At 32.9% G+C, this 23,256-nt stretch overlaps 2 protein-coding genes across 3 annotated transcripts; one reads left to right on the top strand and one right to left on the bottom strand.

Annotated features, from left to right (window-relative positions):
* Positions 1-397: 397 nt before the first annotated feature.
* Positions 398-13,817, top strand: LOC104086987 (ATP-dependent zinc metalloprotease FTSH 11, chloroplastic/mitochondrial). Of its 2 annotated transcripts, none has more exons than XM_009591360.4 (17): positions 398-1,244; positions 1,704-1,857; positions 2,151-2,243; positions 2,469-2,557; positions 2,877-3,000; positions 4,394-4,513; positions 4,621-4,671; positions 5,200-5,261; positions 6,361-6,418; positions 7,432-7,557; positions 7,640-7,720; positions 8,340-8,469; positions 9,495-9,643; positions 10,006-10,287; positions 11,482-11,571; positions 11,953-12,006; positions 13,320-13,817. In XM_009591360.4, exons 1-17 carry the CDS (start codon positions 703-705, stop codon positions 13,473-13,475), a joined length of 2,361 nt encoding a protein of 786 aa, XP_009589655.1. In that variant the 5' UTR covers positions 398-702; the 3' UTR covers positions 13,476-13,817. The 2 variants fall into 2 exon arrangements, with proteins under 2 accessions (XP_009589655.1, XP_009589656.1); XM_009591361.4 differs by having other exon boundaries at positions 1,104-1,244; positions 1,735-1,857.
* A 2,539-nt stretch (positions 13,818-16,356) lies between these two features.
* Positions 16,357-19,283, bottom strand: LOC104086988 (uncharacterized). The gene is made up of 3 exons (XM_009591362.4): positions 18,841-19,283; positions 18,044-18,295; positions 16,357-16,885 (listed from the first exon to the last, which is right to left on the bottom strand). Exons 1-3 carry the CDS (start codon positions 19,195-19,197, stop codon positions 16,604-16,606), a joined length of 891 nt encoding a protein of 296 aa, XP_009589657.1. The 5' UTR covers positions 19,198-19,283; the 3' UTR covers positions 16,357-16,603.
* Between the last annotated feature and the right edge of the window lie 3,973 nt (positions 19,284-23,256).

The following is a 23,256-nucleotide window of genomic DNA, read 5'->3' as shown; positions in this document are numbered from 1 at the left end:
TAGTTTTGCATAACATGTTTGTTTGATGTTGTTTTCATTTCTTTTGAAAGTTTTCAAACTCAGGTCTTCAAATTTTGCAACAGCTAAAAAGCAACGCATAAACTTCCCAAGAGAAGTGAATGTGAAACCAACGAAAGAAGTTTCAATCCTGAAAGATAGGCCACTTAAAAAGTAATGAACTTTGGTCCATGCTGAGCTAAATCTTAATTGGTACTTACACAGTAAATTCATATTTGGCTGAAAAAAATTGGGGTATGAAAATGACCAAACCGGCTGTTTATGTTAAGCCCTGGCCCCTGGGAGTTTGGGAACCGGTTCGGCTCCGTTGACATCCTCAAAATCTCAATGTAAGCTAGTAGTATTTTTTTTCTTTCAAAAAATAAGAGTGAAATAATAAAGGCCACAAGAAGAAGAGCGCCAATTTGATTGAGATAAGGTTTTTCTTGTTTGCTCCCTTGTTGTATAACATAACAAGAAGCAACCCAATCCTGTGGCTCTCTCTCAATCCCTTCAACTACTCTCTAATTCCTATAGTGAGAGCAAAAGGGAGAAGAGAAGTGCGTTACTCCTTCAAGAAACTAAAAAAACTCTTTTTTGCAGTAAAGAATCTTTGAATTGAGTTCAAGGCAAAGTATCTTTTTTTTTTCCTTCCTTTAAACCCTAATAAACATCTAATCGAAGAAAACAGAAAAAAAGAAAGCCATGACTACTCTTCAAGCTTCTCTTATCTTCAAGCCTTTACCTTCTCCTCTTTTCCAATTTTCTTCTTCCAAACCCTTTTACTCCCTTCGTTTATCCACAACAACTGCGTTTACTTCTTTAAAGCCTCGTTTTTGCCGCCACAATTTACTGCTTCACTGTACATTGACTCCTGACAATGTCAATTCTGATTTTGCCTTATCCAATAATAATGACACTGAAATTGAACCCCGAGAATTCAATGAACCCTCCTCCTTTGGTGAGAGCAGTAGTTCAATTCAAGAAGCGGGTAATGTTGAGGAATCTGAGGTATTGGTGGAGGAGAATGAGGAAATGAAGAGGAAGTTGCCTATAGTGGTTTTCTTGATGGGTTTATTTGCTAAGGTCAAGAATGGGTTTGAGAAGATTTTGCTTTCTGATTGGTTTAGTTGGTGGCCCTTTTGGCAGCAAGAGAAGCGTCTCGACAGACTGATTGCTGATGCTGATGCTAATCCTAAGGACGCAGCTATGCAGAGTGCTTTGCTGGTTGAACTCAACAAGCACAGGTATAGCTTTACACTCTATCTTAATTCTCAAATAATATTTAGTCTTTTATCTTAGTTACATAATGTACAAGAGGTAGGATACTAGTAAAGATTCTTTTAAAAAAAAAAAGGAATATTGTGATGCTCATTACTGATAATAATACTATGTTTTAGCAATATTTGCCCGTCTTTCAAGATAAATATTTAGAAAGATGTTTAATTGGTCATTATCCTCGTGGATGCTTTTTATTGGTGTGTCTAATTACAATTCTTTCCTATTTTCATAACGAACTAAGAGAATCATATATGAGGTGCCTATTAAAACAAGAATGGAGCTTGTGAGTTCCTGTGAATAATAGTACTTGAGTATTTCACCTGATCAGTTCGGGTTATTTTTGTTTCATTTTTTAGGTTTGATAGTGTATAAGTTGCCTTATTTTTAGAGAATATTCACTGTTCTCTTTATCGTTTCAACCTTAGCCCTGAGTCTGTCATTCGGCGCTTTGAGCAGAGAGCACATGCTGTAGACAGTAGAGGAGTTGCAGAATATTTACGAGCTCTTGTGACGACAAATGTTATTTCCGAATATCTACCTGATGAGCAATCCGGAAAGCCTTCTAGTCTTCCTTCACTGGTAATTGTTTGATCATAATACCTTTGAAGTTTTTTGTGTCTATTGGCAAATGCCACCTGTGTGGTAATATATCATTTTAGTGTTTGGCACTAAGTAGTGAATGTTCTGGATTCCTGATTATCCCAGTCAGTCTCAGTTCATTCTATCTCCACAATGACACCTAAGTGCTTCTGTTTTTTGGAGTGAAGGAAATCATTTTGAACTCTAGATATTCTGGTCACTCCTGTAATTTATAATGTTCTTGTCTCTTGATTTGGTGTTACTTTTTGATGATTAATGGAATCAAAATGTAGTTGCAAGAGTTGAAGCAGCGGGCGTCAGGGAACATGGATGAGCCGTTTCTCAATCCTGGCATTTCCGAGAAGCAGCCATTGCATGTTGTGATGGTAAGATACGATGAGCCCTGCAGTTTTTGTTGACACAAGGAGTCTAATGTTCATCTGAAGCATCATATCTAAACCTATGAGTCATCACTAACAGTTAAATATGAATTTTGTTTACGGCTCTTCGTGCTTCCGCTGATTTTGCTTATAATTACTTTATCCATTTGTTGGGTCATTCTATTGCATGCATGTGGTTGTTTAACCCAAAATTTCGTTATTCACATATAGGTTGATCCTAAAGTTTCAAACAGATCATCACGTTTTGCGCAAGAGTTTCTCTCAACTATCATATTCACTATTGCCATTGGCTTGGTCTGGTAAGCTAATCTTCTTGAATTTACTATTCCTCATGTACAAGTGAGGCCTAGTAATGTCTCTAGATATACTCTTGCCCTTTTTTCTAGATTTTCTGGGAGTTTGTTTGTTTTTGTGTGTGTAGGGTGAGAGGGGAAGGGGGTACACTGCTTGTTTTTTATGTGATTCCTGTCTTGCTCGTTAGCATATTAGCTGATTGTCCCTGACCTTATCTTAGTTTTCACTCACTTTCCTTGCTTTAGGTAACTTCTCCTGTCTTCGGTTGGTAGATGTTTAGTCTTCTTTATTTTTGCTAAGAAAAGAGCACATTCATTTTTTCAGGATAATGGGTGCTACTGCACTTCAGAAATACATTGGTGGCCTAGGTGGGATAGGAGCTTCAGGTGTTGGTTCAAGCTCATCCTATGCCCCGAAAGAGTTGAATAAAGAAATAATGCCTGAGAAGGTATGTTTTTTTTCTGGAGATGTTACATGAAGGTTATGTCTTCTGCACCAATCTTCTGATGTACTATGCTAATTAAAGGGATTGGAAGCTAAGTTTCATTTATTTTGCTCCTTAATTCCTGTCATAGTGTGAAATTCATCAAAAAAAAAAAAAAAATTCCTGTCATAGTGTGAAATGTCTAGTTTGTTTGGCTTCCTCGTCTTGTCGTTAGAAAAAAGAACTCTTGTCCCTGGGAATTTCGTTCAGAAATTTAGGAGTTTGAAAATTTGGAGGATTGAGGCGTCTCATTTGTAATTTTCTATGTTCTTGCGCTATCAAATCTCCACTATGATCAATAAAGAGTAATCTGGAAAACGGAACAGCTTCAAGTATCTATTTTATCCCAGGCTATTCCTACATAACTTACTTTCATATCAACAACAACAACACCCAGTATTATCCCACATCGTGGGGTCTGGGAGGGTTTGTGTGTACGCAGACCTTACCCCTACCTTGTGAAGGTGGATAGGCTGTTTCCAATAGACCCTTAGCTCAGAAAAACATAAGCACCACATTAATTAAAAAGATAGACAATGAGGGAAAACACCAAAAAGCCATGTAAAATTAGCATAGAAACAACACGATAATAAGATGATCAAAATGAAAGAAAACGACGGGTATTCATAGAAACCTACTACCAACAGAATGCGAGAGTGCGTACTAATCCTATTGGTATGAACAATCTACCACCTATCCTACTACCCTAATTCTCGACCCCCACACCTTCTTATCAAGGGTCATGTCCTCGGTCAGCTGAAGCTGCGTCATGTCTTGCCTAATCACCTCTCCCCACTTCTTCTTCGGCCTACCTCTACCTCTCCGTAAGCCTTCCAATGTCAACATCTCACACCTCCTCACCGGGACATCTGTGCTCCTCTTTTTCAATTTTATATTTTATTAACATAAATGTTGATGCCTCATTGGTCTTGGTTGTTTGGTTTTCTCTTGATCTTCCAGCTGTTCAGGAATAACTCATTGAGTGTCCGCTCTCTCGTTAACTAGTAACAACTTTTAAGAGTCATACATCATTCTCTTTTTGTGTATTAAGGCTCAATCATGTATAAGTGCTGCTTCTTATTCTTGAGGCTCACTGGTTTGTATGTTTTCGATAAACAAATAGTCCGTGTTGGAATATTTACTTAGCTGAGCTGTAGATTAACATGGTAGTGATTGAGAAAGATGTTGGGTGGACTTGAACTACCACGCTTATGCTATAGTGCTAGTTAATACTAGAGATTCAGTTTTTCCTTCTGGGAATTGCCCAATAGGGATTGGGAAAAGTATGAATTCTCTTATTTATGTATCTTGGATACTTGCATCAGTTTTTGTTTATCCATTTTTCTTTTGGACGCAGAATGTCAAAACGTTTAAGGATGTCAAAGGTTGTGATGATGCTAAGCAAGAGCTTGAGGAGGTTGTTGAGTACCTCAAAAATCCTGCTAAGTTCACTCGGCTTGGGGGAAAGTTGCCGAAGGTTTGTGCTTATTCTGCTTATTTATTCTGGCTTGTTATTCAATTTTGCTTCCTTTTATGTGAACCATCCCCTATCCTTTTTCTGAAGGTATTATTATCTTGTTTTAGGGAATTCTTTTGACTGGAGCACCTGGAACAGGAAAAACCCTCCTCGCCAAGGTAAGCTGTTGATCACATTTTACACTGAAGTAGTTGTCCACATTGGTTTTTCCATGTGTCGCCTACCAGTGTTCTTTGTTATATTTCCAGATGCACTGCACACTTCCAACTATAATCAAATTCAGATGAAATTTCTTCTTGTTAGTTGTGAGTCTTCTGATTAGGTCTTGCCTTCCCTCTTTCCTCTTCCTATTTGTTGGTGATGTAAGATCTGTTATCCCTTCTTTTTTTGTTGTTGCTAAAGTAAGGTAATTTAAGACTTGTTATTCCTTGTAATTACAAAAACATAGTTATTCCTTCCGTTCTCGAATAATTTCTCAAGTGTTTGGATTGGTCCTTTTTTAAATTTATTTAAAGATTTCTCTTCTATTATCGTGCATTAATAAAATTATTACTTTATCAACAAAAAAAAAAAAGATTATCGTGATTACTTCCTTGAGCAAAATTCTTTATATTCTGCATTCTTCTTGTATGTCAACATAAGCATGTGTACTTATGCTAATCGTGCTTAATTTTCTTGATTTGAAGGCTATCGCTGGAGAAGCAGGGGTGCCTTTCTTTTATAAGGCAGGCTCTGAATTTGAAGAAATGTATGTCTACTACTTTCTCTACCCTCATGTCTTCGTCATGTTTGTATAACCAATATGTTGATAAGATTAAGATTTGTAATCTCCCATTACTTTCTAGAATGAGCTTAGTTTCTTCTCATGGATAGCAAGTCACTTGGTGCTTATAAAATTACTTTTGTCAGTTTTTGTCGATTATATGAACAAATCTTCAGTATTTTGCTCCCGTCATCTAAGAAACTGGATGATAATTCTCATTGATATCGCACTTTGTCATGTTAACTCCTAAATGTGAAAAGAGGATTGGTAATATCTGCACAAGCGTATGCATGACACAGTGTCTGAATTTGGTCAATGGAGGTCTCAATAGCTATAGTAGGGTAGATCTTCTTTTCGTGCACATGTGACAAGTAGGATTTTATTGATTTATTCCAGATCTAAGATGGTACTGGTGTACGTACAAAATTACAGTTAGCAAAAACTCTTTCCAAATCTAAATACAAATGAAGCTGAGGAAGTCGAGTAAAGTATCTACTTCATGGATGTCAACCATTTTGTGTCAGATGGCTATCTAGAGAGTAAATTTGTATTTTAATCTGAAGATAGTGTCAGTATTGCCCTAAAAAATCCTGTGATTCCTTTTCCTCCAAAGCGTCCTACCAAAAGCATGCAAAAATGGTGTTCTAGGCAGCTTTAGCTTCCTTGTGAGGTACTTCTCCTCCCAAAAAAAAAGTTTCCTTGTCAAAGCTGCTCCTGCTCCAGCATTCTAGCAGCTCCTTGGTTTCTTTGCGGTAAATTATGCTGTGTCAAGCATGATTCTGGTGCTACCAGCCAACTGAAGCAAGAAGCGTCATAGGAGTCTTTAACTTACCATATGATTCTTCCATGGCCAGGGAACTTGATGACTGTTTTTATGGGATAGTCACTTGTAGCATGATTTTACTGTGAAAGTCCATCCTTCTGTCCCTATAAAAGGATACTGTCTGTTTTTGTGCACATGTGATTTTTATATGCTTGATTTTTTGTCTTCTGGATTTGGGCAAATTATCCTGTCTTTTCAAGATCTTACGTTTGGTTACCTGATGACCTAATTAACTTGGCTGGAAATTTTATCTTCTTTCAGGTTTGTGGGAGTTGGTGCTCGACGTGTTAGATCTTTGTTTCAAGCTGCTAAGAAGAAGGTTTGAGCGATTAAATACAGCTTACTTATTGTGGTTTCTAGAGAAGATCACTTTTAAATATCAGATGCAAAATCATGTGAAATGTACTAGGTAGACTCTGGGCTGAAGATCTTCAGTCAATGCTGAGCTATGCTTGAAAAGATCTCACTTGAGCTTAAGTGGTCTGGCTGTGACGCAATATGTTTTCTGAGTGCATAGAGACTCATCTTGCATGTATTATATATAACGTATTCGTGCCTACTGATCTCTCAAATAAATTTTGGTTTGAGTTACATAGTAATAAAAGAAGTGGGTGGAGATCTCTCATAATTGGTTATCAAAGCTTCCTCGATGGCTTTGTGAAACTGCAGCCACTTTCATGCTTTCATGTCTGTAATCATTTAGCATACTTTCTATTTGGGCTGTCCATAAGAATGCGCTTTCATCAATGGTAAAAGGAGTTTTCATCTTTCTTAAACCAAGAGTTTGGAGTGAACAAGGGATTCAACTGAGGAGAAGAGGTTTTGGGGTAACTCCAAACAAAACAGTTGTTAGAATTTCCATTGATTAATATTAGACCTTGCTGTACTAGGAAAGTGACTTTCAATCTCCGTTCACGATTTTTCTTTTTCTTATCAATCTCTTTACTTGTAGACTTGGATGTCTTGTATTTCTCGAAAAAGTGATTCGATTGATGGGATTTGGTATGAGATTGGAACTAGTAAAACTTGACAAGGGGCATGATGCCCTAGCATCTGCTTTGAAATTAATTTGTCGTCAAAACGTGTTATTTCTGCCTGAAATGCTAAAATAAATAAAACTCCCATTTTTGTTAAAACTGTGAAAACCTAATCGTAAGTCCCCTTTCAGCTTCATGTTACTGTATCTATCATGTGAGATTATCTGCTTTGTCCTTTCCTTGTCCTTGTACTTACTTGGAACAGGAAAGAATTTGATGTTCGTTTCCCTTTCTGAAGAAGCTCAATCAGTTTCTTGGAACTGCTATCTAATTTTGTGTCTTCTCTTATTTTAAGGCTCCATGCATCATATTTATTGATGAAATTGATGCTGTTGGATCAACTCGAAAGCAGTGGGAAGGTCATACTAAGAAGACACTGCATCAGTTACTTGTTGAGATGGATGGTTTTGAGCAAAATGAGGTAAACGCCTTGAAGTCAAAATATCTAGAACATGATCCCTCACTCTGAACTTGAGACTGGAGTGTATATTTGACTTGTGCAGGGCATAATATTGATGGCTGCGACAAACTTGCCGGATATACTTGATCCCGCCTTGACAAGACCCGGTAGATTTGATAGGCATGTAAGTCTTTTGGAGCTTTTCCAACCTGTTTGATTGCTTTCTACTTCCACACGATGTTTATTTCAAGGCATAATTTTGTGCTCTTCAGTAATTTTCTCTACTCTGATTAACAAGGGTATTTTGAAGGCACAAAATGGAGTATCTTTTCTTCTTTAACACTTGTCTGCTAACAAAGTACACCGGTTACTTTATCATGAATTTATTTACCTGAGAAAGTTGTGTCACACTATCTTACTGATTTTTTTCAAATTTACTAACTTTACGCCGGTATTTGTGCCATGGGGTGGTGTCATACAGCTTCGTCACACTAAAGCTATGCCTTAAGTTTGGGTGTCCATTAACAACTCCATGAATTGCATTTTGGAAATTGGAGTAAAAGCAAATTTCAAGGGAGCATTTTGGTCGTGAAATTGTACAGTATATACTAAATTTTGAGTTTATACATTTCATTATTCTGAGATGTCAGACTAAGTCAGAATTTTGTTGAACGACTTTTTGATCCTTCTGCTTTTGGAAGACACATTGTAAACGATGAATTTGAGGAATAGCTTATTTGCTCTTTTCTTATATAACAATGGTCCATCATCAGCCTGTTAACATCAAAACAAACCTTTTCTAGATTGTAGTTCCAAATCCAGATGTGCGGGGCCGTCAAGAGATCTTAGAGCTTTATTTGCAAGACAAACCAGTCGGTGATGATGTTGATGTGAAAGCGATTGCTCGTGGAACACCAGGATTCAATGGAGCAGGCATGTGCACTGCTCATTTTACTTTGTGTTCATTTTCTTTTGCTTAAGTTTCCCTCTTAATGTGAATCGTTTTTATCCTAAAATTGGTGTCTAATGAGACGGTATACTACCTTCTCAAGCTTGAAATGGAGGATCCTCGTTACGTGGATTCTATCTATGATCTTTTAGATATTTGGTAAAAGAAGATTGGATTGTGAAGATGGCTGTATCATTTATCTAATCGGCTGGACATGGTTTACTCTTCAAGATAACTCTGGAGGAGTGAAAGGAAAGTTAATGAATATGCGCGATCCACAAAAGCAAATATTATGCAAGTTCAGGGGCCAATTACATGAATAAGAGTCCTAACTTGTACTCCATTCCAACTTATGTGACGTAGTTCGAATGGTCCTGACGTTTAAGAAAGAAATGAAGACTTATTAAACTTGTGGTTTAAAACATGCCACAACATTTGTGTAGTTATAAAACTTTTGAAACTTGTAAACTTAAACATGCCACAATATTTGTGTGGTTATAAAAGTTGTTCATTAAGGGTAAAACGGGAAGTGTAAAGTTAATTATTCTTTTTGGAACAGACTAAAAAGGAAAGTGTGTCACATAAAGTAATAGAGGGAGTAACTATTTAAATTACTGAACTAGATTACATTTTGAGCCAAGATCTTGTATTATTGTGTCCATTGTTTTGTGCGTTGTCTCTTCCTTGGGATAACATTCTCTGTGAACTTCTTTTAATATTTTACATTTGACTAATGTCTGAGATTTTTCCTAGATACATCATTTTACTGTTATTTATAAATGGAATAGTGGTGTTATTGATACATCTTTTTCCTGATAATAGCATACAAGAAACACCTATATATAGGTGTCAAATCCAAGACTCATATGATTTTGTTCCTTGTGGGACGATATCTAACTAATGACATAACTCTTTTAACACTACACTTAATACTGAATTTACATTCTAACACCTTTCTAGGAACACTGTTGATTTGGATATATTATTTAATCATTTCTGTTTGAAACAGATTTGGCAAACCTTGTGAATATTGCTGCCATTAAGGCTGCTGTTGAAGGTGCTGAGAAGCTAAATGCATCACAGTTGGAGTTTGCAAAAGATAGAATAATAATGGGAACAGAACGCAAAACCATGTTCCTGTCAGAAGACTCAAAGAAGGTATTCTGCTCTGTTATGAAAAGTATGCTCATGTTTGGATCCTGTAACCTGCTCTTGCAAGTTTTATTTGATTTAACATCAGGCATTGATGTTTTGTAATCTATGTCATTGTTTGATTTTACATGTTTACGAACTGGCAAAATTCTTTAGAATACAAGAACTTATTTGGCCTCAAAACATCAAGTTGTGTATTTTATATATACCATGCATAATCTAGGTCAACCTCGTGTTGTTAATGAAAGGACTGTCAGAATGTTGCCTTAATGGGCCAACAACTTGTTTTCTCCCTGTTTATGTTTTATGGTGGCAATATTACGATATCTAGACATGCTAACCATTGTGGTAAATATCTTCTTTTTCAGTTAACTGCATATCATGAGAGTGGCCATGCTATTGTTGCCTTGAATACTGAAGGTGCACATCCAATCCATAAAGCTACAATCATGCCACGTGGGTCTGCTCTGGGAATGGTTACTCAGCTTCCTTCAAATGATGAGACATCAATCAGCAAAAAACAGTTGTTAGCACGGCTTGATGTTTGTATGGGAGGAAGAGTAGCAGAGGAGCTTATCTTTGGTCAAGACAATGTAACTACTGGGGCTACTAGTGACCTTCACACAGCTACAGAACTTGCTCAATACATGGTACAGTTTCGCTACTTATTAACATATATTTATAGTGAAAGAAATGGCCGATACTTGTAATAAGAATACTTCTTCTCTCTTACCTTTATGTTTCTCTAGCTTGCTAAACAAGAATTATTTTTCAGACACCTTCAAGACTACAAACGGTTTAAAAATATATTGAGCCTCATATATTACAAATATTAGCTATGAGAAGAAGTTGTTTCCTAGTTTCTTTTTACTTATAAGCAATTATTTACGCGTCTATACATTTCAATGTATGCATGCAGATCAAAATATGTTGTTTTTACTGACTGCATGATATTCAGTTTTAAGTGCTCATTTGCCTTTTAGCTGCATTGATATGCCAGAATTTGTTAACCGAAGAAGTTTTGTGTTCTCATCAACATTATGAGACTTAAGTTTCTGCTTCGGAAAAGTGAAATTGTACAGGGCAGTGCTTATTCCGTTTTTGATTTCTCGCCAGTAACTGCAGAAAGAAAATTAATATTTATGTGAACATCAAAGAGGAGTGACCATTGTATTGCAGGTTTCCTAAGGAAATTACCTAAACGATAATAAGGTGTGGAAAAAAATATTGTTCCATGCAAAATTATCAGAAAGATCAACTAAATCTGTGCACTAAAATAGCATAAAGATCAATTAAATCTGTGCATTTCGAGGCTATGCTGGGGACAGAAAATTGAGTCTGCCGATCTGAAGCTTCAATGTTCTGAAGTCACTTTTGCTTCCTTGGGTTGCCCTCAAACTTTTCACAACCCAAAGTGCCTAGAAAATAGAAATAGAGAAAATAGGATCACCTTTAGTTCCTTTTCCTCCATCTACTGCTATTTGTCAATGTAAGTGGAAATTAGCAGTTTTCTAACCCAGGCATAGCCAGAAAACAGATAGCAAACATACTCTCAATATCTATGCTGGCAGTATTTGACAATCTCTAGGCATAAGTGAGAAACAGCTTAGGTTCTCCCCCACATGATTTGCTGCAAAAGTAGCTTCCCACAGGCCAAAGCTGCCTTAAGAAGGTTTCTCTCCAGATCTGCTTCATAGGAAGAGTCAAAAGTGTCAGTCTGATATTGTTGTTTCTTCATTTTCTTTGTCTGTGTTATGTATATTAAGCTGTGAGTGACGTTATTACTCATCCGTTAGAATGAGCTTTCTAGTACAAGGGTATGACAGTATCACATTCTTCTGTAGGTATCGTCCTGTGGGATGAGTGATGCAATTGGACCTGTTCACATCAAAGAGCGGCCAAGTGCTGAAATGCAATCACGTATTGATGCGGAGGTATGTGCTTAGCCCGACTATTTTTTTAACCTTTTATTTTCTCACCTTTTGTAACAAGTGGCCTGGTGAAAAATTTCTAGTTCACTATAATGTGTAATCTTTTATGTTTTTGAGTGTGTTTGGATTAACTTTTAAACTAGTCAAATCAGCTTTTAAGCTCTTTTTAGCTTTTTTCAGCATTGGGCAAAGTCAAAAAATGCTTAAAATAAGTTAAAAACTGCTTAAAACAAGCCAAAAGCAAGAAGCTTGGCAACCCCAACTTATTACTTTTTTGGTTTAAAAGCTTTTTCCGCTGAAAAGCCACTTTTTTAAGCCAATCCAAACGGGCTCAAATTTATTTGGGTTGACAAGCTCTTATAAGTTTGTTCTTTTGATGCACAGGTGGTTAAACTTCTAAGAGAAGCTTATGATCGTGTAAAGGCCCTCCTAAAGAAGGTTTGTCTTACATATCTTAATGATCATAGAGCTATACTACCTTCCATCCTTTTACAACCTTCTTCTTGCTCAGTAGTTGATAGTATCTTTAGAAGTCCAAGTAGATGCATAGGTTTAAATACTTCAGTGTATGATAGTGTGCAGACAATCTTAGTCTTTTCAATGGGTTGACAGTGTTTTGGTCTCTTAAGACTGTCAATTTCCTATGGAGAAGGTGCATTATGAAGTACTACATAGGTAATGAATGACTCACTACTCTTGAAGAACAATTTCCATACAAGGTTGTTTTGCCTAAAGCTAATGAGGGCAAAAGGTTGAAAAATCAATCCCCAATTACATGGAACTATTTTCAACATACATGATACATGAAAACACTTAAGTATTTAGATAAATAGAAGTAACGGAACATGTATCTCACCCTATGTTGCTCGGATCCTTTGCCGACATGACACCGGCAGGTACGGGATTTGTACCAATGTTGGGTGGATACTTATGAGAATAATTTTTTTTCCATTTTGAGATGCCCCTTAATGATTGACATACTTCTAGAGTTAACATACTCTATACAACAAAAGTTTCAAGAACTCAAATTTATTTAACATTAACAGTTCGTAATTTTTTTTTTGAGAAGGAACATCAACAATTCATAACTATAAAAAAGAAAACCAAAGAAAGAAAATGTGACCCAGACTCAACTGTTGAAAGTTGCGTAGAATATTATCAATGTAGAAGTATGTGAAACATCTTGGTACGTCTTAAAGTGATAATTGATACAGCAAGTGAAGGACATATTTTAAAGAAATTGTAAAAGGAAAAATTATACAAATACGGGTTGCTATAGATCTTCAGAGTTAGCTGTAGACTGCTAATTCCTTGCAACTTTCAGATTTTAAGTTGGTACCTAATCCAACACAAGGTATGGCAAGTATCAGACATTACTTTTATGATTCATGACAAAATATCTTTATAGATGTGTTAAATGTTACCTTACTCAAAAAAAAAAAAATTCCTTATAGATGTGTTGGTCGAATCAAGTATTTGGTCTTTAGGAGATTATTTTGCCATTGAAGCGTTGTAGCTATATGATTTGAATCCGTAATGGCTGGTGTTGTACCATGTTTATTTGATGAGCAAAAGCAATGAGAAAGTTTAAGCAGTCCCTCTTCGCCCCACAAATCCTCAGTAGTGACTAAAAAGATGCGTCCTCATTACATTGTGTTGTCTGATTGTGAATTTGTTTCACTTGAAATATTTTAACCACGCAGCATAGATTGGAAATATTGCTCAAAAATCTGTCTGTTTTCTTGTTGCAGCATGAAAAGGCTCTGCATGCTCTGGCCAATGCACTTCTGGAGTGTGAAACATTGAGTTCAGAAGAAATAAGGCGAATTCTTCTCCCTTTATCCGAAGAACGGCTCTCTGAACAACAGCAGCAGCCACAAGACGAAGAAGCACTTGCATTGGTTTAGGTGTCGCTTTCTCTTCCATGGGTGATCATCTCAGCTGGTGTAGGGAGATAGTGTACAGTTTATACGACACACTAGTCTGATTATTTCATCTACAGATCATAGAATTTCTTTTTCCTCACTGTTGTAACATATTTATAGGACTTTCATTTCCTGGCAGCAGACAGAACAGGTAGCTTCAGTAGAGTATTGTACGCCTCGGTCGGAATTCAGGATTTCTTTTTTCCGTTTTTCTCTTTCAGCCACTTTAAAATTGAAAATACCCTGTATTGGGTAAAATTTTGCATGTAAACTGGGGAATTGTATATTAATTTTTTGAAAATAAGATGTCCTATTTTAACATCATACTTTACTAACTCTCTGCTGCTTTCAGAGAAATGTCATTCCCAATGTAACTTTGCAGGGAAATTAATAAAGATGAGGGTTAAAGAGGAAGAAAAAAAGAAGAAAGACGTAGCTACTCTGAGTTTTTCCTGGATCATGATACTTCTGGAGATTGATTTACTCAGCTCTAGGTTTACGACCTACAATGGTTGAACACTCCAAAAGCAAGAAACCTTATATTTATTTCCCTAGTGATGTTTCCGAAAAGGAACTATTTTGCATCGTTAGTGACAACTCCAAATGATATTCAAGGTCAGATTTGAAAAAAAAAATGTCGCGCCAAACAAATACACATAAAATCAGAAATAGCCTGATTTATAATTGATAATTGAAAAATAGCTACAATTTCAAAAGTAATTAAAATTTAGTCATTATTTTTTATGTAAAGATGAAATCTAGAGGGGTTTTGGCTAACTTTATAAGTTGGTCAAACTAGGTTATAAGTATTTTGACTTATCTACGCGTTTGATAAACACCAAAAATGCTTATAAGTCAAAGTCAATTGGTCAACCTGACTTTTCAACTTATAAACACTTTGAGTTTGACCAAAACTTTTATTATTTTATCCATATTATTATTATATAATTCTAAAATGCATTTATTTTAATAAAACTCTTATCTCTATTCATCGCTTCACTCCGTCATCTTTTCTCGGGCTACTTTCCCAGAAACATTATCCACCATTATGAACAACAAAAAGCTCTTTACCGTCAACTTAAATCACTCAAATTAATATGAGTTAGAAAAATTCTATTTTCTGTCAATCGACTTTCTTCATCTTTTAGAAAAAGTGGCTGTTTTGCATCATTTAAAATTCTGTTGTGAAATATGATTTAAATTATCTATTTTAATTGATTTGTGTTGGTAATGAAAAATGACCATGTAATAGTGATCTTCTTATAGTACTTTAGCTCACTGTTGCTAAAATAATATATACTTACTAAATATTAATTTAATCTAATCAATTTTGAACTAAGAGTAAATTCATTAGTTAATTTATACTTCAATCAATTTAGAATTTGAAATCTTGTATAATTATATATTTATTAGTGTAAGCAGTTTGAGGGACATTTAAGTCATTACATCACAAAAAAAATAATACTTATCAGCACATATTTACCAAATATTTTAACTGTTTATTATCAGTTTCAACACTAATCCAAATATATAACTGTTTATTATTAAATCAGTTTCAACATTTAAAAGTACTTTTCAGCACTGATACTTATCAACCACTTTGAATCAGCTAAGCCAAACAGGCTCCTAAACAAAAACACCTTGCTAAAATTCGATTTTTTTACATATAAAATTCCAGCATGATGTGCTGAAATTCCAATATAATATGCTGAAAGTTTATACGCAAAAGCTCCATATTATGCTGAAACTTTCTGTGTTTTAGCTAAAGTATTTTTGTCCAGATTTTATTTTCGCATAGAATAATAGCTATTTTTCAATGACTTTGCAAACGCTGGCTATTTTTGATTACCAGTCCAAAAACTGACTAGCCCATACTATTTTCACAACAAATACACTTTGTACAATGTTCCCGTTAGGGGTGTACATGGGTCGGGTTGGTTCGGATTTTCTAATTACCAAACCAAATCAATTGTATCGAGTTATTAAATCTAAATAACAAACCAAACAAAAAAAATCGGATTTTTTAATCTCGATTTTTCTCGGATTTTTCGGGTTTTCGATTTTTTTCTGTTTTTGTTTTCATAAAGTCTTCATAGCACAAAACGTAAAATTTGTGCTCCATATATTTCTTTAATCCTAATAAGACATAACTATATAATGTGTTTTTCAATAAAATAACATAAATATGAGATAAGTTATGGCATTATTGTACTACAATTCAACAATAAAGAAAATAAAGTCGCATAAAATAAATATTATTAATAAGCCATAATTAAAACAAACATAATTTAAAATTATGACTAATAAGTACTACATTATTTACATGACTAACCACTAAAAAAAAATTAATTATACATTTTATCTAAACCATAAAAAAATTAAAAAATAGATATCCAACACTATTTTCATTCATAGTACAATTGAATTGAATATCTTTTATTAGCATTGGTATTGATTTAATTTTGGTTTAGGATTTATTTGAGTTACTAACATTTTATGGAGTATAAAACTTATTGGAGCATCCAAAAGTTATAAGCCCAAACTTGAAATAATACGTTAAAAGATAAAACTATAAAAAAACTTAAAAAATATTTATAAACTACACTACCATAAATATTTTTATATATTAAATATATTTAAAACTTCTATACATATAATGTCGGGTTGGTTTGGTATCGATTTGACTTTTTTTTTAGTTAAAACCAAACCAAACCAAATATGGTCGGATTTTTTTTTCCAAACACGAAACCAAATCAAACCAAACCATAATCGAATTTTTTTTCTCGGTTTGACTCGGATTATCGAGTTGGTACGATTTGTCGATTTCATTGGTACACCCCTAGTTCCGTAACCCATACACTAGTACAAATAAGATATCGTTTTATTCAACACCAAATCCAAGTGATTATAATATAGTAATGTACGATCTCTCGAACTTTTGTGAATAAGCACATGTAAAACCAGCATATTTAGGAGAAATTAATGGTCCAAGACCAAGCAAAACTTGTAAATCTTCTGTAAATCCTCATGTTGTATGTGACTGTCCAAGAGCCGTTGGCGAAGTTTATATGAGATGGGAGTAATGCATAGAATTTCCTCGAACTATTAACTCAAACCTGACCAACAAGAACATCCTTATAGGGAGTTGGGGCAATAACAGTAGTTGATGTTGTTCCCTCCTCGGGTGAGTTTCTCCTTCTCCTTTGCTCTTCTATAATTAGTGGCATTTGCCCCTCTCTTTCTTGCATTAATCGGTCCTGTGCTCCGCCTCGTAACTTCTCTAGCCTCAATCCACTCATTTGTTGCATCTTGAACACTTTTACCACGTTCATTAGTCCCCCAATGAGAAGCAATAGGCTCCCAAATATTCCCAACCACACCCAGTCTTCACTCTGCATCATTTCAGAATTACTCATTTACTTGATCAAACTATGCAAAAGGCAGTGCAACAGATTCTAATACTCATAAGCATTCAAACAGTGTTACTATGTGTAAGTAAGCCTACAAATAGTCGGGAGATAAACAGAGTTAAAAAGGAAATCGACCAATAAGAATGCCTTACACCCTAGTTGGATTTTTGGCTAAATGAAACATCTGTATAAATGACATTCAATACGCACTATATTTCGCCAATCGGACTATTGCTATATAAATAACATTCCAGGTTAAATGACTTCTAGAAAGGTTCCAAAAATGAAGTTTTCTTCTCCTTCCTTTCTTTTTGATGCTTGGTTGACAGGGTCAGGGAGTTTCTCGCTATGCACATCCTATTCTAATTAAATTCTTCCTTATTCTTAATTAAACCAGTTCCTCCACTTTCTCAACTGAAATTAAAGATAGAGATCATCCTCTCCAAATGAGCAACTGTAAATGATTGTCTTTACAATCAGGAGAACTAACTAAAGAAATATAGTGTTCTTCTCAAGAGTAGGCATGGAGAGCTTTCTGCAGGAAAACTTGCAGTTATAGTTCAGGGAGATGCGGGACTCAACCCTAGCTTATATGTATTTGGACGATGAATGTCCTCTTTCTTTCTGCAAGTTTATACTGCAAGGGGTCGTTTGGTTGGGAAACAAGTTATCCCAATATTAATTATCCCACTCTCCCCCATAGGGATAAAAATAACACTATAATCCCGGGATAACTAATCTCGAGATTAGTTATACCTGGGATAAACTCATCTCAATTAATTATCCTGATAGTAGCAAACCTGTTGTTGTATGTGAAAGAAAGAAAAGTGGACAAAACAAAAAAATAAAAAAATAAAAAAGAGATGAATTTATGATGTATTAATTATCACAGGATTAATTATCCCACCCTCCCATAGGGATAAAAATAAACTACAATCCCGGAATAACTAATCCCGAAATTAATTATACCTGGGATAAACTCATCTAAATTAATTATCCATTTTCCCTCGTACCAAACGAACCTTAAAATCACATAGGTGGTACGATCTTATAGGTAGTATGAGACTATGAGCAAGTTAAACGGTACATCCATAAAAATATTTTCCATATCGATAATTTGTAAGATGTTGGATTACTTACTAACAATTTCAAGCCATGGTGGACATGCCCTGATTGCTCTTTCCAATTGAGGAGTGCTCCTACCAGAAACAGTAAACTGCCCAACAAGAAAGGAATGTTGACGCTTTGTTGCAAGATTTGAACATGTCCATCTGCTCTTTCATAAATCTGACACGAGTTGTGAATTGAACCAAGCAGCCATAGAGCAGGGCCAGCAATAAGCAGATTCACAGCTTGCTTCTCCACTTTGAAATTGTCATACCCCTTTTCTGCCTACATTCATTTTATAAAACATAATATATCCAAAACATAATAAAGAGTTCAGAAACAGTACAGTACTGAAACTACATACATATCCAAAATTTTAAAATTAGCCCGCGATGCATTACTATGTATTTTAAGACTTCTAAGCTCTATGCATTAACGATATAAAAGTTATTTACACAATTAATTTAGATAAAGAAGGGACAGATAATTAGATTTAAAAAAAATGGTACTATCTCCGTCCCATTTTATGTGATGCGATTTGGAGAATGAGGATCAAACTGTCCAATTTTAGTGCCCTTTAATGCATAATCACTATGTAATTTAAGAGTTTACGCTTTATGCACTAACAATATAAAAAAATAGTAGTACACGATTAAGTTACTTATTAGATAATTATAGGTAAACCAATGTGATAAAAATGGTTAATTATCACGTGTCAAATTACACTGATAGTAAATAGAATTTTTACAATGTGAGTGTATACAGTTTAAATCCATATTTGAAAGACACAAATTAAAGTTAAGCAGAAAGAAAATAAAGTAAGGAATTACCTTAGTGAAGAGAAAAAGAATTCCTAAGAAGTAAAGAAGAGTTCCCAAGGACTGAACAACGGGCACAGCAAACTCAACGAGGGCAAGCTGCGGGTCAAATCCGAGCAACAGAAATCTATAGTCAATAGCAGCAAGATGAGCCATAAGATCATGTACATTCACTACAATGATCACTGCCAACGCTATTAGCAACAGAACCAAACCGGACAAAGGTTCTTTGGAAAACTGAGCCGCAAACCCACCTACAAGCAAAATCGTAGAGAACATGTATAGACCCGCGTTGATGTACTCGAATCTATTTCGGGTCAATCTTGGCCCGTACATTCGGATCTCGCGTGCTGATGCTAATTTCACCATTATTGTTGAACAAGATCGAAGACGAAACGATGCTCTCTCTCTACAGTTAAGAAAAGAAAGCTAGTAAGTAATTGACAAGAAGGGGAGATGGAGATGTAGGAAGCGGGGAGTGTGGCCTCTATTCTGGTCAGGGGGTTACGTGTCTTTCTGCATGCACTTGCATGAAACAGTCAACGGAAACAATTGGATGACACGTGTTGATAGAGTAACCCATGTATGCTTATTTGACACAATATTAATCTTATAAATATTAGTTATATTTTATTATTTAATATAGTATGCACAAATATAACATAATTTATACAAAATTAAAGGATACACATTATGTAGTAATCAAATAAATTATTTGATCCTTTTTATTTTTATTATTGAATTAGCAAAACTACTTTTTATTAATTTGATACTTGGAATAACCAAAACTACTCCTCAACTTGAATAAGTAGTTTTTTTTTGTTTTTTTATAAATATTTTAGTTTTTTTACCTTAGCTAATTTAATTTTTTCTTATTTTTTATTTTTTAATTTTAAAATAAATTTAAAACTCTAACTTGAAATTACTCCCCCGTTTGAATGCCACATGAAATATATTTTGTCTTAACAATGCCACTTGACTTTTTATATTTTTCATTTGAATTGAAAGTTATTTTATTTTTTTATTTTTATTTTTTATTTTAAAATAATTTTAAAACTCCAACGTGAAACTACTCCCCAATTTGAATGGGTATTTCTTTTATTTATATATTTCCATTTTTTATTATAGCTATTTTATTTTTTCATTTATTTTTTATTTTAATATATTTTTAAAACTCCAACTTGAGACTACTCCCCAATTTGAATGGGTAATTTTTTTTCATTTTTTATAGCTAATGACTATAAGATATCTATATTTATTAATTCAAATAGAGTAACCAATTAATTTAAAATTTAAAATTTGTAAGCTTTTTTAGTTAGAAAGGCAGTTTATTTTGTCTTAAAACTCCAACTTGAAACTACTCCCAAATTTGAATTAGCAATATTTTTATCTTTTTTAATATCATTTTTTATTTAAAATAATTTTAAAACACCAAATTTGTTGGAGCTTTTTCCTAAATATCTATACTTGGCGTCTTATGGTTATACCGCTTGGCTTCATATAATTATTTACTTCTCTTTTTGTATATATAAAAACTACTATATTAGAAAGAAACTACTTCCTAATTTAAATTAACAATTTTTTATTTCTTTCTTTCAGTTTTTAAATTTTAAAATAATTTTAAAACTCCAAATTGAAATCACCCCCCAATTTGAATTAGCAATTTTTTATTTTTTTATTTTCATTTTTTATTTTAAAATAATTTTTAAACTCCAACTTGAAACTATTCCCCCACTTGAATCAGTAGTTTTTTTATTAATATTTTTGTTTTTTTATTGTAATTAATTTAATTTTTTTTTTTTTTTAATTTTAAAATAACTTTAAAGCTCCAACTTGAAACTACTCTCCAAATTGAATGCTACTTGAAAAATATTTTGTCTTAACAATGCCACTTGACTTTTTATATTTTTCATTTGAATTGAATATTTTATTTATTTATTTATTTATTTTTTTAATAATTTTAATAATTTTAAAACTACAACTTGAAACTACTCCCAATATGAATAGGTATTTCTTTTATTTATATATTTTCATTTTTTATTATAGCTAATTTTATTTTTTTATTTGTTTTTTTATTTTGAAATATTTTTAAAACTCCAACATTGAAACTACACCACAATTTGAATGGGTAGTTTATTTTTATTTTTTATTATAGCTAATTATAAGATATCTATATTTATTAATTCAAATAGAGTAACCCATTAATTCAAAATTTAAAATTAAAAAGATTTTTTAGTTAGAAAAGTAGTTTATTTTATCTTAAAACTCCAATTTGAAACTAATCCTAAATTTGAATTGGCAATTTTTTATTTTTTTAAATTTCATTTTTTATTTAAAATAATTTTAAAATACCAATTTTGTTGGAGCTTTGTCCTATAAATCCGTACTTGGCGTCTTATGATTATACCACTTGGCATCATATAATTATTTACTTCTCTTTATATATATATATATATATATATATATATATTAGAAAGAAACTACTCGCCAATTTAAATTGGCAATATTTTATTTCTTTATTTTCGTTTTTTCATTTTAGAATAATTTTAAAACTCCAAATTGAAACCACACTCCAATATGAATTGGTAATTTTTTATTTCTTTATTTTTGTTTTTTATTTTAAAATAATTTTAAAACTCCAACTTGAAACTACTCCCCAATTTGAATGGATAGTTTGTTTTAAAAAAATATTTTCGTTTTTAATATAGCTAATTATAAGATATCTATATTTATTAATTCAAATAGAGTAACCAATTAATTCAAAATTTTAAAAGGTTTTTTAGTTAAAAAGGTAGTTTATTTTGTCTTTACAATGCCACTTGGTTTTTTGTGGTTATTCCACTTGTCTTAATAATGTACTTTTTCCTCTTCTTTTATTATATATAGATTTTATTTTTTAATATAGCTAATTATAAGATATCTATATTTATTAATTCAAATAGAGTAACCAATTAATTCAAAATTTAAAAAGGTGTTTTAGTTAAAAAGGTAGTTTATTTTATCTTCACAATGCCACTTGGCTTTTTGTGGTTATGCCACTTGTCTTAATAATGTGTTTTGCCTCTTCTTTTATTATATATAAATTTTGAAATATTTTTAAAACTCCAACATTGAAACTACACCCCAATTTGAATGGGTAGTTTATTTTTATTTTTTATTATAGCTAATTATAAGATATCTATATTTATTAATTCAAATAGAGTAACCCATTAATTCAAAATTTAAAATTAAAAAGATTTTTTAGTTAGAAAGGTAGTTTATTTTATCTTAAAACTCCAATTTGAAACTAATCCTAAATTTGAATTGGCAATTTTTTATTTTTTTAAATTTCATTTTTTATTTAAAATAATTTTAAAATACCAATTTTGTTGGAGCTTTGTCCTATAAATCCGTACTTGGCGTCTTATGATTATACCACTTGGCATCATATAATTATTTACTTCTCTTTATATATATATATATATATATATATATATATATATATATATATATATATATATATATATATATATATATATATATATATATATATATATATTAGAAAGAAACTACTCCCCAATTTAAATTGGCAATATTTTATTTCTTTATTTTCGTTTTTTCATTTTAGAATAATTTTAAAACTCCAAATTGAAACCACACTCCAATATGAATTGGTAATTTTTTATTTCTTTATTTTTGTTTTTTATTTTAAAATAATTTTAAAACTCCAACTTGAAACTACTCCCCAATTTGAATGGATAGTTTTTTTTAAAAAAATATTTTCGTTTTTAATATAGCTAATTATAAGATATCTATATTTATTAATTCAAATAGAGTAACCAATTAATTCAAAATTTTAAAAGGTTTTTTAGTTAAAAAGGTAGTTTATTTTGTCTTCACAATGCCACTTGGTTTTTTGTGGTTATTCCACTTGTCTTAATAATGTACTTTTTCCTCTTCTTTTATTATATATAGATTTTATTTTTTAATATAGCTAATTATAAGATATCTATATTTATTAATTCAAATAGAGTAACCAATTAATTCAAAATTTAAAAAGGTGTTTTAGTTAAAAAGGTAGTTTATTTTATCTTCACAATGCCACTTGGCTTTTTGTGGTTATGCCACTTGTCTTAATAATGTGTTTTGCCTCTTCTTTTATTATATATAAATTTCTTCACACAACCATCTCCGATGATTTTCTATCTATTTCTTTGCTACTTCAATGTACCTATTGTTTGAACCCGTAATTCCCTTTTTTTTTTCTTAACCCTAAATGAAAATAAAGATCTTCTCTAACAAAGCAAGCAACATCGTCAACTCCATCATAATTTTTTTCCGAAGAGTTTATTTTTCAACTATACATCTCATCTTCCTCTCATATTATTTGCCAAAAATAAGTCTTGAAAGAAGGCATAGTGAAAGGGAAGTATCCCATAGAAAAAGATC

Source organism: Nicotiana tomentosiformis, chromosome 3, assembly GCF_000390325.3.
Source record: "Nicotiana tomentosiformis chromosome 3, ASM39032v3, whole genome shotgun sequence".
NCBI classification, from domain to species: domain Eukaryota; kingdom Viridiplantae; phylum Streptophyta; class Magnoliopsida; order Solanales; family Solanaceae; genus Nicotiana; species Nicotiana tomentosiformis.
Note: the sequence above shows the minus strand (reverse complement) of the source record. Positions and strands in the feature narration are given on the sequence as shown.

What these genes read in the sequence shown, in the direction of transcription:
- LOC104086987 (XM_009591360.4), top strand. Translation starts at nt 703, where the DNA reads ATGACTACTCTTCAAGCTTCTCTTATCTTCAAGCCTTTACCTTCTCCT. An exon ending in GAAAAACCCTCCTCGCCAAG is followed by an intron (nt 4,672 to 5,199) that starts GTAAGCTGTTGA and finishes CTTGATTTGAAG; the next exon opens with GCTATCGCTGGAGAAGCAGG. An exon ending in TAAAGGCCCTCCTAAAGAAG is followed by an intron (nt 12,007 to 13,319) that starts GTTTGTCTTACA and finishes TTCTTGTTGCAG; the next exon opens with CATGAAAAGGCTCTGCATGC.
- LOC104086988 (XM_009591362.4), bottom strand. Translation starts at nt 19,197, where the DNA reads ATGGTGAAATTAGCATCAGCACGCGAGATCCGAATGTACGGGCCAAGA. An exon ending in TTCTTTTTCTCTTCACTAAG is followed by an intron (nt 18,296 to 18,840) that starts GTAATTCCTTAC and finishes AAATGAATGTAG; the next exon opens with GCAGAAAAGGGGTATGACAA. An exon ending in ACCATGGCTTGAAATTGTTA is followed by an intron (nt 16,886 to 18,043) that starts GTAAGTAATCCA and finishes GAAATGATGCAG; the next exon opens with AGTGAAGACTGGGTGTGGTT.